Source organism: Rissa tridactyla, chromosome 1 (genome assembly GCF_028500815.1).
Source record: "Rissa tridactyla isolate bRisTri1 chromosome 1, bRisTri1.patW.cur.20221130, whole genome shotgun sequence".
In the NCBI taxonomy this organism is placed as follows: domain Eukaryota; kingdom Metazoa; phylum Chordata; class Aves; order Charadriiformes; family Laridae; genus Rissa; species Rissa tridactyla.
Window position 1 is genome coordinate 163,867,276 of NC_071466.1, and position 13,523 is coordinate 163,880,798.

The 13,523-nt window shown below is 40.3% G+C and overlaps 1 protein-coding gene across 24 annotated transcripts in view; it reads left to right on the forward strand.

The window, feature by feature from the left end:
* The window catches only part of TNRC6B (trinucleotide repeat containing adaptor 6B), a 134,006-nt gene that overhangs the window by 118,981 nt on the left and 1,502 nt on the right, over positions 1-13,523 (forward strand). For 17 of the 24 annotated variants that reach the window (XM_054219576.1, XM_054219589.1, XM_054219604.1 and 14 more), the window contains 11 exons: positions 773-904; positions 1,441-1,539; positions 1,764-1,938; positions 2,320-2,454; positions 2,663-2,839; positions 5,034-5,117; positions 7,457-7,603; positions 7,863-7,958; positions 10,474-10,794; positions 11,182-11,252; positions 13,130-13,269. In XM_054219576.1, coding sequence (XP_054075551.1) covers positions 773-904; positions 1,441-1,539; positions 1,764-1,938; positions 2,320-2,454; positions 2,663-2,839; positions 5,034-5,117; positions 7,457-7,603; positions 7,863-7,958; positions 10,474-10,794; positions 11,182-11,252; positions 13,130-13,269 — 1,577 coding nt within the window. Of the gene's footprint in view, positions 1-772; positions 905-1,440; positions 1,540-1,763; positions 1,939-2,319; positions 2,455-2,662; positions 2,840-5,033; positions 5,118-7,456; positions 7,604-7,862; positions 7,959-8,552; positions 10,437-10,473; positions 10,795-11,181; positions 11,253-13,129; positions 13,270-13,523 lie in introns of those variants that run through there. The other 7 variants (XM_054219696.1, XM_054219623.1, XM_054219566.1 and 4 more) reach the window with 5 other exon arrangements.

Sequence of the window (13,523 nt, forward strand, 5' to 3'; positions counted from 1 at the left end):
GGCTTTTGCAAAGTATTTTAAAAACAATAAAAAAAAGTGAAAGCTGAAAGTTTTTTCTCAAGTGTGACAGGTTGCTTAATTTTTTTCAAGCAGTCTTGTCTTGTGCTTCCTGCCCCTGAAAGAGAGGCCTGATGAAGGGCTACACATTGCATTTCCATTGCAGAGCTCTAAGACCTCAGGGTCTCCAAATGCACAAGTTTGCCTTTTGCTTTGGACTTGATGAAGGCTTTTGGAGATTCTCTTGAATTCTACTTGTGTAATTCTCAAATAATGCAGGGAGAAATGGGGGGATTCTTCTCCACCTACTCCTGTCTTTTACTATAGCTTATTCAGCATACAAAGAGATTAACTCTTTCTGTGAGGCACTGTTTCTTTGCTCCAGTGACTGCCTGAATGCCTTTCTTTTCCTTTGTCAAGAAGTACGTTTTTAATGTGATAATGCAGTACTGTGATTACTGGTTAGCTGCGTATATATCAGCATTTTAATTTAGTGTTGTCTCTAGCAACCGATCGGTTGGGGGAGGAACCTTTGTGTGTGTGTCCGCATCTGCACATGTAATACTGTATATTGTCAATCAAGTGAGGTATTCACTCTGCTCAAGTCATAGATTGTGCATGTTTAAATGTGATATGTTAATAAATCTGTAATGTCTTTCCCAGAACACCATTTAAGATCGGTGTTGTACCTATTCCTTTATAGAAATACTTCTATTTCATCATCTTTTCTCATAGCAGTGCATTTCTTGAGGATATGTAACTGGTTTCCATGCAGGTTTCAGCCTCCATGCTCAAACAGTTTCCCAACAGTGGCTTGAATCCTGGTCTTTTCAATATGGGCCCCCAGCTTTCTCCACAACAGATTGCCATGCTGAGCCAGCTTCCACAGATTCCCCAGTTTCAATTAGTAAGTAGCTTGTAATCTTGTGGGACAGACTGTTTACAAATTGTCTGCTGAAAGAGCTTTTATGTTTGTTCCAATTCTGTTTTGTTCCACTGATCTTGTGTTATTTTTGTACAAATATTCCCTGTTCGTTTTAAAGGAAAATACAGCCCTGCTAGAGGGCAGCTGCAGATAAATTAGACAGGCCTGTGTAATTATTGTGAATGTTGCGGTGGGCTAGTAATGATTCTAAGCAATGTTTGTGTAGGCAGAGCAGTTGTTTGTTGATTTTTTTTAATGAAGTTTTCTTCAGACTTGTAGTCATAGTGATGGTAATAAAGTAGGTGGTAGTAATACTGTTGCATGATGTTAAATTAGAAACAAGTGAAGGATATAGTGTTCTTCTAATGCATTCATTGTCATTTTATTTGAGTGTGTGGAAAGAGAAGCAGTTTACCTAAGTTCTGAGCAAAGCATTTGCTAGTGACTAGCTCCTGGCAATTATATTTTGCTTGATGAGCTCTGTATTTTCACTCTTCCCACCCCCACTTATCTTGTAGGCATGTCAGCTCCTCCTTCAGCAGCAGCAGCAGCAGCAGCAGCTGTTACAAAGCCAGAGGAAGTTATCTCAAGCTGTGCGACAACAGCAGGAGCAACAGGTGTGGCACTGTTTTTGTCAATCATATGAAGTATAAAGCGTGCTGGGAAGGTCTGCAGCAAAGGCGGCACTGGCTTTAGTAATGTCTGTCATCTGCTCTCTTCAGATTGCACTTTTCAGAGAGCAAGGTTCTTTGGACCTGTTTCAAGTCACTGTTTCTTCATGTTTGGAGTTCTGTGTTACAGTATAGGATGTATCATCCCCATTTTTTTCTTCCATTTGCAGATTGCTCGTATGGTGAGTGCCCTCCAGCAGCAGCAGCAGAGGCAGCCTGGCATGAAGCATTCACCGTCCCACCCTGTTGGGCCTAAGCCGCATTTAGACAGCATGGTACCCAATCCTTTGAATGTGGGTCTCTCAGATTTACAGACCAAAGGGCAAATACCTGGATACGGTTCAGGTAAGTGCTCTGTGGAAAGAGATTTGGTGCATTGCCTGTAGTTACCATATTAATATGGTAATTGCATTACAATATTAGCCAGTTATGTTTGGGTCCAGAAATAAGTAATTTATGTTTAAGCACTAGAGCAGAGGTAACAAGTGTCAACTCTTGATCAAATTGCATTATTTTCACTACATGGGAAGACGATAAATGTAATAACAAAACGTATCTTGGTGGCATACTGACCTAACAAGCTTATTCGAAAGTTGCCTTTTGAGCATTTCATTGCTACTGTTGATTTTTTGTTTACCTTTCTTATGATAACAGTGACTTCCAATTTGAAGATATTTAAACCAAAAAGAGCAAATGACAATGGAGTTCTGTTTGTTTGTTTCACAGGCTTTGGCTCAAGTGGCATGGATTATGGCATGGTGGGAGGGAAAGAGGCTGGAACAGAATCCCGCTTTAAGCAGTGGACTATGATGGAAGGGCTGCCCTCTGTGGCTTCACAAGATGCCAATATGCACAAAAATGGTGAGAAAGGGACTGTCTATTTCAGAAATGTCTTAACAGTATCATCTTGCCAGAGGTGAAATAACTCAGATAAGATTATGGTTTAAGTTAGTGAATGTCTTGCCTCATCAGTATGCATCTTAAATATATATTTATTTTTTTTTAGTATACCATACTTATAAAGATCCCAACCTTTCCTGAGCGTAAATGTATCTTTTTAATGCTTCAGGTGCAATAGTGCCCCCTGGAAAGACTCGTGGAGGATCGCCCTACAACCAGTTTGACATAATTCAGGGCGACCCACTAGGTGGCCATGCAGGCCCTGCTGGTGATAGTTGGTTACCTGCCAAATCTCCACCAACGAACAAGATTGGAAGCAAATCCAGCAACGCCAGCTGGCCTCCAGGTATTACGCAGGGACCGGGGTTATGTCCTAGCCTTAGAGTAGATGTGCTGGGACCTTTCCTTATTATGCTTTTTAAATAACTACTCTAAGGAAAATATTTGCTTGGCCTATCTCACTTGTTTAAACTTCTTCCACATAAAATTAGAACATAATAACTGCTGAATTGCCTGAATAGTATTTGGTTTTTGTTAGGTGAACTCTTACCTTCTATAACTTGGTGGCTTTACACTTATAGAAATTTCCATGAGAACACTTCATAAAATACACAATTCCAGCTCCCTCCTTTTGTATTGATTCCTTATTTGCATTGTGTTACGCTGACACGGGGTGTAAACATTGTGATTGATAGCATGGAATCAGAAGGCAAAAGATGTGAAAGCTTGGTTTTTGTGATGGTGGGAACAGGATTTTCTTGTCGAGACCTTTTGTATTTTATCTAGCATGAGCTTTTCTTCTGGCAATTGTTTACAAATATGATCCAACGCAGACCACGAGGTTTCTTTTGCCAGCGGTATTGGTACAGTATGTATACAATGCGTGTGCTACACTGTTGTGGTTCACCTTTGCTCATGCCGTGTAAAGGATAGAAGAGTGTTGCCTTGTTTCAGTACTGCTCAGCAATCTTGTGGCTTGAGTAGAAGTTCCTTGGTTTTGGCAGTAGCACGTTCTTGAAGTCTTCTAGAGTTTCACTGGCAGAATTTTATCTTTCCACTAGAAAACTCAAGTATCTAGGAAAAATACATCTGTATTTGAACAAACACATAATTTTGTATATAAATCCTTTGTTTAACACAAAGCGGTGTCCTTGAAGTTGTACAGATTAATCACCAGTGCTGTTCAGCATATACTGTATGCTGTGATTTTTTTCTGCCTGGAAGACTCTTACATTCCAGGAAAACATTCCTAACTGTGACTCTTCTGCTCTGTATCCCTTCAAGCACAAAAAAAGGTGCAGGTACATCTCTTGGGTAAACCAGTAGCACAGACCTTGCATCAGAAAGCCTAGGAATCTGTGTGACACATACAACTGCAGAAAACCTACAAAAAGTAGTTAAAGCTTTTTATGTGGGAACCCCTCAGTGGCTAACTCTGGCAAGAAAATGTGTTCTGATGAGCTAACAGAGTTAAAGAATTAGTTATCTCAAGAACCTCAGCACACCCAAAACACTGCATACCACCGACTGCTCTCTGTAGAGGTGTATTTGCGTTACATTTCTGTCAGCTTGGTTGTTAAGTACTAAGCCTCATGAGCTGGAGTTACTGTTCCTAATGCCAGAAACCCCCAAAATTTAATTTTTTTCAGGACCTCTCTTGTAGACTCATTGTTGCTGAACTTGTTTCTTTAGTCAGCATTCGCCTATATAATACTGAGAAACACGGTACTACCTGGAATGTTAGGAGAGGGATGTGAGGATCAGCTCTGTCATAGCTCCAGGTTTTGGAGCAGCCACTGGCTCTGGCAAGATTCTTGGTACCAGAAGGCTGTTACAGAGAAGCTGAATAGCTACTCTTTGCCCCTCATTGATATCATAGAGCTTCCTTAATGATATCTGCAGGCCCACTATCAGTGATAAGTAAAATTTTGCTGTTGCTGACTGCCTCACCACCATGAGAGGATAGGTGGAGTTCACACATCCTGAACATAAACTCACACTGGGATCATCAGTACCATCCCTAATTTCTTGCATAAATGAGTAGCGCATGACTGATTGCACATGTCATGTAACAGATCATGGGTTCTGGCATGTGGCTTTTATGCAATTATTGCTGTATTGGTAGCCCTCTCTTAGGAGGTCCATAGACTATTGGGACAAGTGTTACTGTCCCATAGCCATCAGCCACTTAAGCTGTCTCATAACGTCTCTAGCTTACTGGCTTCCTTGAGAAGGAAAACTTAGCTGAAATCATGATCCACCTTATTAACACCCCTGATGAAGAATAAAGACCCAAAATGATTTTACAGTGTAGGTCCTTTTTCTCTGCAAGCATGTAGATGAGGCCCACTGTCAGTTCCTGCCGTGGAGATAACAATTTTTGTTCCTAGTGTTGGAAAATAAGTTGTTAACAAAAATGAGTTCACAAGAGAAAACCTCTTGAAATGGGCGCGTTTTTCCTTTGAATGAATACAGTGGTCACTCAGCATTCACCCTGACTACAGCTTTCACGTTTTCCTCCTAAATGCCATCTGCTGCAGAAATTCTGCCGTTCAAGGGAGCAGTATTGTTCAGCACAAAGATAAATGAAGTGGTGCCCAATCAAACTGATATCACAGCTGGAGGTGAGAGCAAGTTTTGCTGCATTGGTGAGAACTGTATCTTTTGGTTATGTCACACAGACTTGCATACCTAGGTGATGCTAGACTAATTTCCCATTCCAGAGCAGTTCAGTCATACGCTGTAGTCAGACTGGCCTGGATGTGTCTGTCATGGTTTTCCTAATAATCTTATGTTTGAACTTTTTGGGCGGACCACTGAAATATCAGTGGAGAAATGCACTTTGTGTTTTCTTTACTATCTGGAAATAAAAGAGCATATCTGTAGGAAAGTTGGTGATTATGCATGAGAATAACCGTCAGTCCCAAAGGATAGTTTGGAAATTTGTCAGAATGCTGAAGTTCAAGGAAAACTCTTCTTCAGACCAGGATTACATTGATGAGTGAATGTGTTTATATACTGTAGGCCTGATCTTTGGAGTCTTGTTTGGATATTCCTCAATTTTTTGATGAGAGCTTACTATGGACTTAATTTTCAGTCTCACCAGATCTCAGAAATCTTTACAAAGGCAAGACTTGGACTAATGCTTTTTTTTCCCCCACTTTTTTGCCAACAAATTCTAATTTCCAGGTCCTAACCTGTGTTCATGGGTTCTTCATCTCAGAACAGAGAAGATCTTTCACTAGACGCAAGAGCCGCGTTACTTGTTCCATAAGCTTAAGGTGGTCCTACTTGTCAGAGAAATGCAGTATTTTGGCAGTAGCTGAGCAGATTCCTTCCTTCATGCAGTGCTGATTGCTTGTACTGTTAGAAATGTTGATACCTGGTGTCCTAGATTATTTTGTTGAGTTACTAAAGATTGAGAGATGTGACTGAGGCTCACAAAATCATGAAGGCAGTGAGCAAGATAAATGCAGAATTTTAATTCTGTGAATCCTGCCATACTAGAACCATGGTGCAAATGCTGGACTTAGGATGATATAAATTTTACATAGATGAGACCTTCTTTTTCTTTCTTTTTTTTTTTCCATTGGGAGTGGTGAACTTCTGGAATGTGTTGCCTTTAGAGCTTCTGGAGACAGATGGTACTAGCCGGTTGAAACAGTGATTGGATAAACTGGTGTAAAAACAGTTTCACAAGGAGGTGCTAGCAGATAGAGGGTATTTCTGACATCCTAGATAGAAGAATTATGGATGCTGGGAGAGTGTGAGGGCAGTAGCCTACACATAGTGGACAGGTTTGTGTTCTGTCCCAAATGCTGTCTCTTCTACAACTCTTAGCAGAGTAGTGGGCTGAATGGGCCACAGTACTGACCCAGTGGGGCATTTCTTATGTCTTCTCTGAGATTCTCCTGCCTGTGCATTATCACAATCTAATACTGCCCTTGCTGTACCAATTGTTTGAACAAGTAGTATCACATTTTCATCTGTATTTGTCTGTGAAAGTCATAATCTTGTCTATGCTTCTTCATTACAAAGGTGACTGAAATGAACCCTTCTATGCCAGAGTCACCCTACATGGTTTCATTCCACAGAGCACATCCTGTATCCCACTTCTAATCGTGGATTTTTAATTACACTCAAATATTCTGTCACTAAATATTTCAAAACTTCAGATGGGGAATAAAGGTGTCATTCCATATCCTGGACTTGTATCTGCAAGGGATGAATCTGCCACTTTGGCACTCTTTTCATGCTTCTCCCAATTGTCGCATAGTATCTGAAGCTTCTTTACTTGTTTTTGTGTTTGGCAGTTTTACTTTCTTACCACTGCTTCCAAAATTGACCACAGCATTTTATTAATTGAACATCTACTCAGAGAAGGAACCAAGTTACTGATCTTTCTTACTGGAGTTTTTGTGTGTTCATACTTCATATAACTCATCCTCTTGTCTTAAAAATCTGGCCTGCCTGGAGCTATAGTTGAAAGGAAACTAAAGCACGATAAGTATATTCCATCTCATTGTGAAGCATGAAGAAGGTCAATGAGTATAGACATGGCTTTTACCACAAGGCATCTCACCTTAGTATTACTCAGTATTGATGGGTAATTGTATAAAGTGTGTGTGTACCTACAGTGTAAAGCATCAAGTGTTGTGTTTACAAACTCTTAAGGTAGGTAGCCTTTCCCTGAGAAAGGCTTCTGCACACACAAAATACGTGTGCAGAATGTAATCTTACAGCTAATCTTTTTTGTAGCATAGACTTGTATACAAGACACTAGAGATAGTGCCATGGAATATTGAAAAAAGAACGTGAAACAGATTTTAATTCAGACAAGTCTGATTTTTCTGAGGAACAGTGTAGAAGACGATCGTTTACCCTCTTAAATATCTTCAACAGTCACTTGCAGTAAATGGCATTGCTCTGTTTGCATCTAATTCCTTTTTCCCTCCTGTCCCAGAGTTCCAACCAGGAGTGCCATGGAAAGGTATACAAAACATTGACCCTGAATCTGACCCCTATGTGACCCCTGGAAGTGTGCTGGGGGGGACAGCCACATCTCCCATTGTAGATACTGACCACCAACTTCTGCGGGACAACACCACAGGTAAAACAGTGAACAACTGGTATGCAGTTATTTAAATCATTCTGATATTTGAGAATATTCTGATGTTCGTGTTGTAACAGGGTAACAGTCTATTGCATTTAACTAAGAAGGAAGCCTTTGTGCCTTTGCACTGTGGTTGTGTATCACGTGAAAGCTTGGCATTGGTATAAATCGTGGCTCTCCTGAGGTTTAACAGTATTACAGAGACTCTCTAAAATCGGCCTACTCTTCTCTTTCTCTCTCCTTTTCCCTTTGATAGGGTCTAATTCTTCCCTCAACACCTCGCTGCCTTCACCTGGTGCCTGGCCCTACAGTGCCTCTGACAATTCCTTCACCAACGTTCATAGCACTTCAGGTATGCAGGCTCCAAAACTTACTTGGACAAAGCATTTTCCATTTATTCACGTAGTTCCTCATGCTTGTTCCATTTCGAATATTTGGTCTTTCAGTAATTTCTGAGGAAGCTTGGAAGTCAAGATGTGAGTGGCTGATCACATAGTTTCTTCCAGATGCTAAAATACTCTGTTGTGGTTGCTTTAAAAAATAGTCTTAAGATCCTCTGCCCTTCCTCTAACCCCAATACAAAATTCTTAGTTATGCAAGTTAAAGAACAGGGTGGCAGTGAAATGCAGATGAAAAAGTGGGGCGGGGCGGAAAACAACCACCAGCCACATACATGCATAATCTGTTGGCATGTGTAAGGGGTTGGGGGACTGTCATAATTTTTTTAACTTACCTGCCCCTGTATGTATTAGTTAAGGAATTAGAGTAATAAGGTGAGTGATTTTACTCATTTTAACTTTAGAATACCGGAGCGTTATGAAGGGAACATTTTTGCTTCACACTTCATAGCACTCACCATTCCCTGAAGCCTGAAGAGAGAGAGGGCTTTTAGTCCTCTGGCTTTTAGTGGTTGGTCTGTAAATAGTAATTTAGATATCTGCCTCAGATCCTTGGTAAGAAGATCTCCAAAGCTTTCTTGTGAAAAATGGTGTCTGCACACACGTCTGAGTAGGATGCTGGAAATACTTGCTCCAGACAAACCACTTGGATTTTGAACTTCTTACAAATGCCAGAGTTTTCTTTTGAGACATCATTGTCTTGACAACTACGTAAAACTGAAGAACTGTGTGTAAATAACAGAAGTGACAAACATAGCTGAGAGCTGCATCTGGACCAAACTTTATGGGGTTTGCATCTTACTGCACAAAAGCTGTGTTTGTATGTTCTCTCAACATCTTCACAAAATGTGTTGAAAATCGAATTTAGCCCTCGAGAAAAACAGCGTTCCTGCTGCCAGTTTGTGGGGTGACTTTAGTTTGAAGCAATACCTGTGTATGCCACATTCCAATGACATAAAAGATTTCTCTTTCATAGCCTGGGGAAAGGAACGGCATGTATCAGCTTCTTACTTGTGCTTAAGTTTTGTCTAGCACATAAGAAAGACCCAAGAGATAAAAAATGATTGAAGTCATAGTTGAATTGAGGAAACTAGATCACTGCCTGGCACACATACATCTTCTGCTCGTATTGTTAAACTACACATGAGCATTTTACAGCCATAAAGCGGGTCATCTGAATTTAGGATTTAGAATTCACATATCTGTAAAACAGTGTAGTGAAAGCAGTTTTTTAGGCACTTTCATATACTTTCGTAGGTCAGTGCTTGAAACCTGCTTGCTATTGACAGTTACTCTGTCGTGGAAATATACTGATCCAACTGTAAAATGAAGCATGCTTTTATTTTCTTGAAAGCTTCATGGTCTTGATTCCCAAATGTATTGTTTTTTGACACCCTGGCATATTGTAAACCTGGATTTTTACCCTTTGTTTCAAATTAGTAATTTACTACCTTTTGTTAGTGAGTAGAGCTTAATACATATATTTGCACACACAGGCACATGAGTTCTGATCAAGATAATTCATGATTAAGATAATTCATGACACAAGTGCCTTTTCCCCCAGATTGCCCTGTCTGTGTTCACTGGTTCTCATTACAGAACAAGGGAAAATGACTCCAGCAATTTTGACTTTTGATTTGATAAATGTCCCTTGGTGTCAGGACGTGTGGGTGAATTTGTAGTCTGCCTTCTTAAGGAAAACTGGTTGAGGAAGAGCTTCCAGATATTCGTGACCAATAGTGATGTTTTGGGGAGTGTGTTTGCTTTTAGTCTTTTATTGGACTTTTATAAAAAGGGTTATTGAAATGTGTTAGGGATATCCAGTATTGGTCGTAGCTTTTCCTAAGAGGCAGTTGGTAATGTTTTCTAGTAAAAAAAAAAGAATAGGTGCTATCAAGATTGTTTAAACGTCCAGCAGTCACACACCTGGGTGGCCTTCTTTACATGTTACTGTTGTGTCAACTCTGTATGAAATTTGTGATTCATTAGAAAGCTTTGATCTTATGGGAGGACATCTTTAGGAGGTAGCATTAGCTTAGTAGACCAAGAGTGGTAAATATTCATTTCAGCTCTCTGCAAGCTTATGGCTTGAAGAAGGTTCAGTTTCATTAAAGGTCAGTAGTGCCCAAAGTTGTAAGAAATTCTCAAATGAAATGTAGTGTGGACATAAAAGTTGCTGTTCATCTTATTAATGATTGAACATACTGCAACCGATTACATTATCATAATGTAATCATAATGGGGATTATTATTTTTTTTGTCCGCAGATACATAAAATAAGCAAAGATGAACTTACATGTAGCATGGCTTCTGTTTTATTTGGTATGGTAAATTAGCTGTTGTATGGTTCTCTGTTTTGTGCTTGTCTCCAATATAAATGCAGTCAAAGGGTTTACAGTGATAGTACAGCTAAAGGCTAACTGAATTTCATAAGTTCCTCTAATATGTACAATTTATTTAATCTTCTAGCAAAATTCAGTGATTACAAATCAACATGGTCCCCAGATCCCATAGGACACAATCCCACTCATCTCTCCAACAAGATGTGGAAAAACCATATTTCCTCAAGGAACACTACAGGGCTGCCCCGCCCGCCTCCTGGCCTGACCAACCCCAAACCATCATCTCCATGGAACAGCACAGCATCCCGATCGGTCAGGGGCTGGGGGGCACAGGACTCAAGGCTTCCCTCTGGTGAGAAGAATCAACTGATAGCACCATTGATCAGACCTGAGGAGTGTACGTTTTACAGCACTAATGGTTTGGATGAAAAAAAGTTGCAGTTGTCTGGTAAAAGATAAAAAAAAAAAGTTCCTTCTTGAAATGGAAATTAACTGTCAGTAATTGGGGTAGGGGGTAGAATCCCAGGTCCTGCTGCAGGGGATAAGTGAAGAGGGCTGGGAGCTGCCAGGAGGGAATACCTACTGCATGAGGCCTTTTCAAGGCTAGATGCTTTCTGTGGGTGGGAAATTCCTCGAAGATAAAGTTGAGTAAAAAGTGAATCTTGATGTGAAATATGAGGAGAGATACGTGTTTTCAGGACTGAAGATCAGGCTTTCATGTGTTAGCAGGGCTGATTATGCTGATTTTCTCTGAGATTTGAAAGACCTAACTGTAAAGAGAAATGGTTTTCTTTGTATCAAACCTGTCTTGATTGCTCTGTCTTCTAATTTGCAGCATCTGCTTGGAGTGATGGTGGCTCAGTTCGTCCTAGCTACTGGCTGGTTCTTCACAATCTCACTCCACAGGTATTTTCTGTTGTTGACTCTGGGAACTTGTTTGATTTACCAAGATAGAGATGTGTATTCTTCAGTTGCTTCTCTTTGAATAAAATCTAACAAAATCAGATTTGTCAGCATACGCAAGATGTGTTTCTACTAAACAGGGCTGCAGTCTGATTGGTTTTTCTATTGTAATCTCTTCAGCTAAATCTAAGATGTTCAGTTTTTGCTACATGACCATCATAACCTTTCATTACATAGTTTCAAAAAAAAAAAAAAAAGTACTGGAACAGAAAGATTTTTCTTAGAAGTGAGGATAAGTTGCATGACCATAATGTGGAATGGTTTATTGCTGCAAAAGAGGCTGTTCTTTGGGATGTTGTCAATAAAAAAGCTGGTGTAGCTGCCAGTTTTCACTCTGGTGTTTCCATAGTGCAACCACAGAATGTTTCCAGCACTCCTGCCAAAAACAGTCTAGTTAGGTTACTTCTGCAAGTGTTCTCAGAGCTTGCTTCCATTCAAAATGAATTCTGTGGAGATCCTGGTTTCAGCAATCCCAATTAGTCTGTATTCGAGGCTTAGGAAAAGACTGTAGGATTATCAGAAGCACCCTGAGGTCTAGACAGAGACCCCTGTTCAGCAGGATAATTTACCATGCTTCTACTACAGTCTAAGAAAACATGAACATGAAAGGAAAAACTAAGGTCTCCTTCAGATCACCCAAAATGGCAAACTGTGCTCCTTTCAGGGAAAAGATTGTTTTGCTTGATGTGAAGGAAACAGCAGCAGTGTGATGAAGAGGCGCAACTCTAAGTCTCCCTTGTGCAAGGTAGTTTAATACTGCTTTAGGAATCATTTAATGGAAGAACAACGTATTTTGGAGGCATTTAAGTTAATAGAGAAGAGAAAGAAGCAGATTATAATTGTCTCTTCCACAACAAATCCTCTATTCGTTGTGGGTCGGTTCACTAGAGAGAAGGAAGTGTAAAGGTTAAGGCGGATTCAGAGACTGTCTTCATTTCAAGTTTCTGTTTTAACTTTGTCCATATTTGTGCCCGTGCACAACTTCCTTTCCCATCATTTGAGGTTGTATTGTATAATAGGGGGGAAAGGGAGAAGGAAGAAAGTAGCACTTCCTTAAGTATCTGCACACACAGATCCCATTCATGTGCGCGTGTTCCTGTGGCATACCAGGAATGGAATCTGTCTGTACAGAATACCTTGCAGAGGACAGCAGTTCCTGGAGGTGAGTAAGATGCTGTTATTGCCGCAGAAGGAATGTAGGCAACAACTGCTGTAAAAACATGAGTTCAGGAGGAGTGAAGATTGCTGGGTTTCACAGAAAGATCACTGACTGTTTCTGTAACTAACTGTTTCATAAACTACAAAGACGAAAAAGCACGAAAAATAAATTTTAAAAACCCATCGTTATAGAGGTGGTATTTCCAGTTTTACGTAGAACTTTTAAATACTGCTTGGTCTAAATTCTGAAGTCAGAGTGCTGAAGACTAACAAATTCTGGTTCCTTTGGTACAAATCGTAATGTCTGAAGAAGGTGAGAAGTACAAGTTACATATAATTACTGGAAAACCTGCCAACATAAGCATAGTGACAATTTAAGAAACTCAGTGAGGTGGGGAAGACTGGACTCAAGCTACAGGTGAGCGGGAACAGTAAGTCAGATTATTCTATAAAGCAAAGTCATCGTAAGAAGTCAAGGCATACTGATTCTGTTTGAAAATAAATCCTGTCACTTCGCTCACTTCCCACTGCTTTCACTTGTGTTTCTTTCTGAGTCATTTCTCTTTTAATTTATTTTTTAATTACTGAGACGAAGTTAGGATTGAAGTTCATTTGGAGAAATAGTTGCAAACATCTGTTTTATCCTGTTTGTTCTTCCTCAGATCGATGGGTCAACCTTGAGGACGATCTGCATGCAGCATGGCCCACTGCTGACATTCCATCTGAACCTGACCCAGGGCACCGCCCTTATCCGATATAACACCAAACAGGAGGCGGCCAAGGCCCAGACTGCACTGCACATGTAAGCAATCCTGGTGTCTCTTCTCTGTACCCCATTAGTCATGAACACAAAATGCTTTGGAAACTAGTTTCAGGTGTCACGTTTGGAAGGGAATCTTTCCTTTATCAGCAGAGGAAGAGGAGAAACGAAGATGCCTTCTTTAATGGCTGGCGCAAACTGGCACATAGAGAACTAGGAAGGTGCAAGTAGGATGGAATTACGACCCATATGCACCTTAGTGTACAATTTTCGCCATTTTATAAAAGCGTCTGATT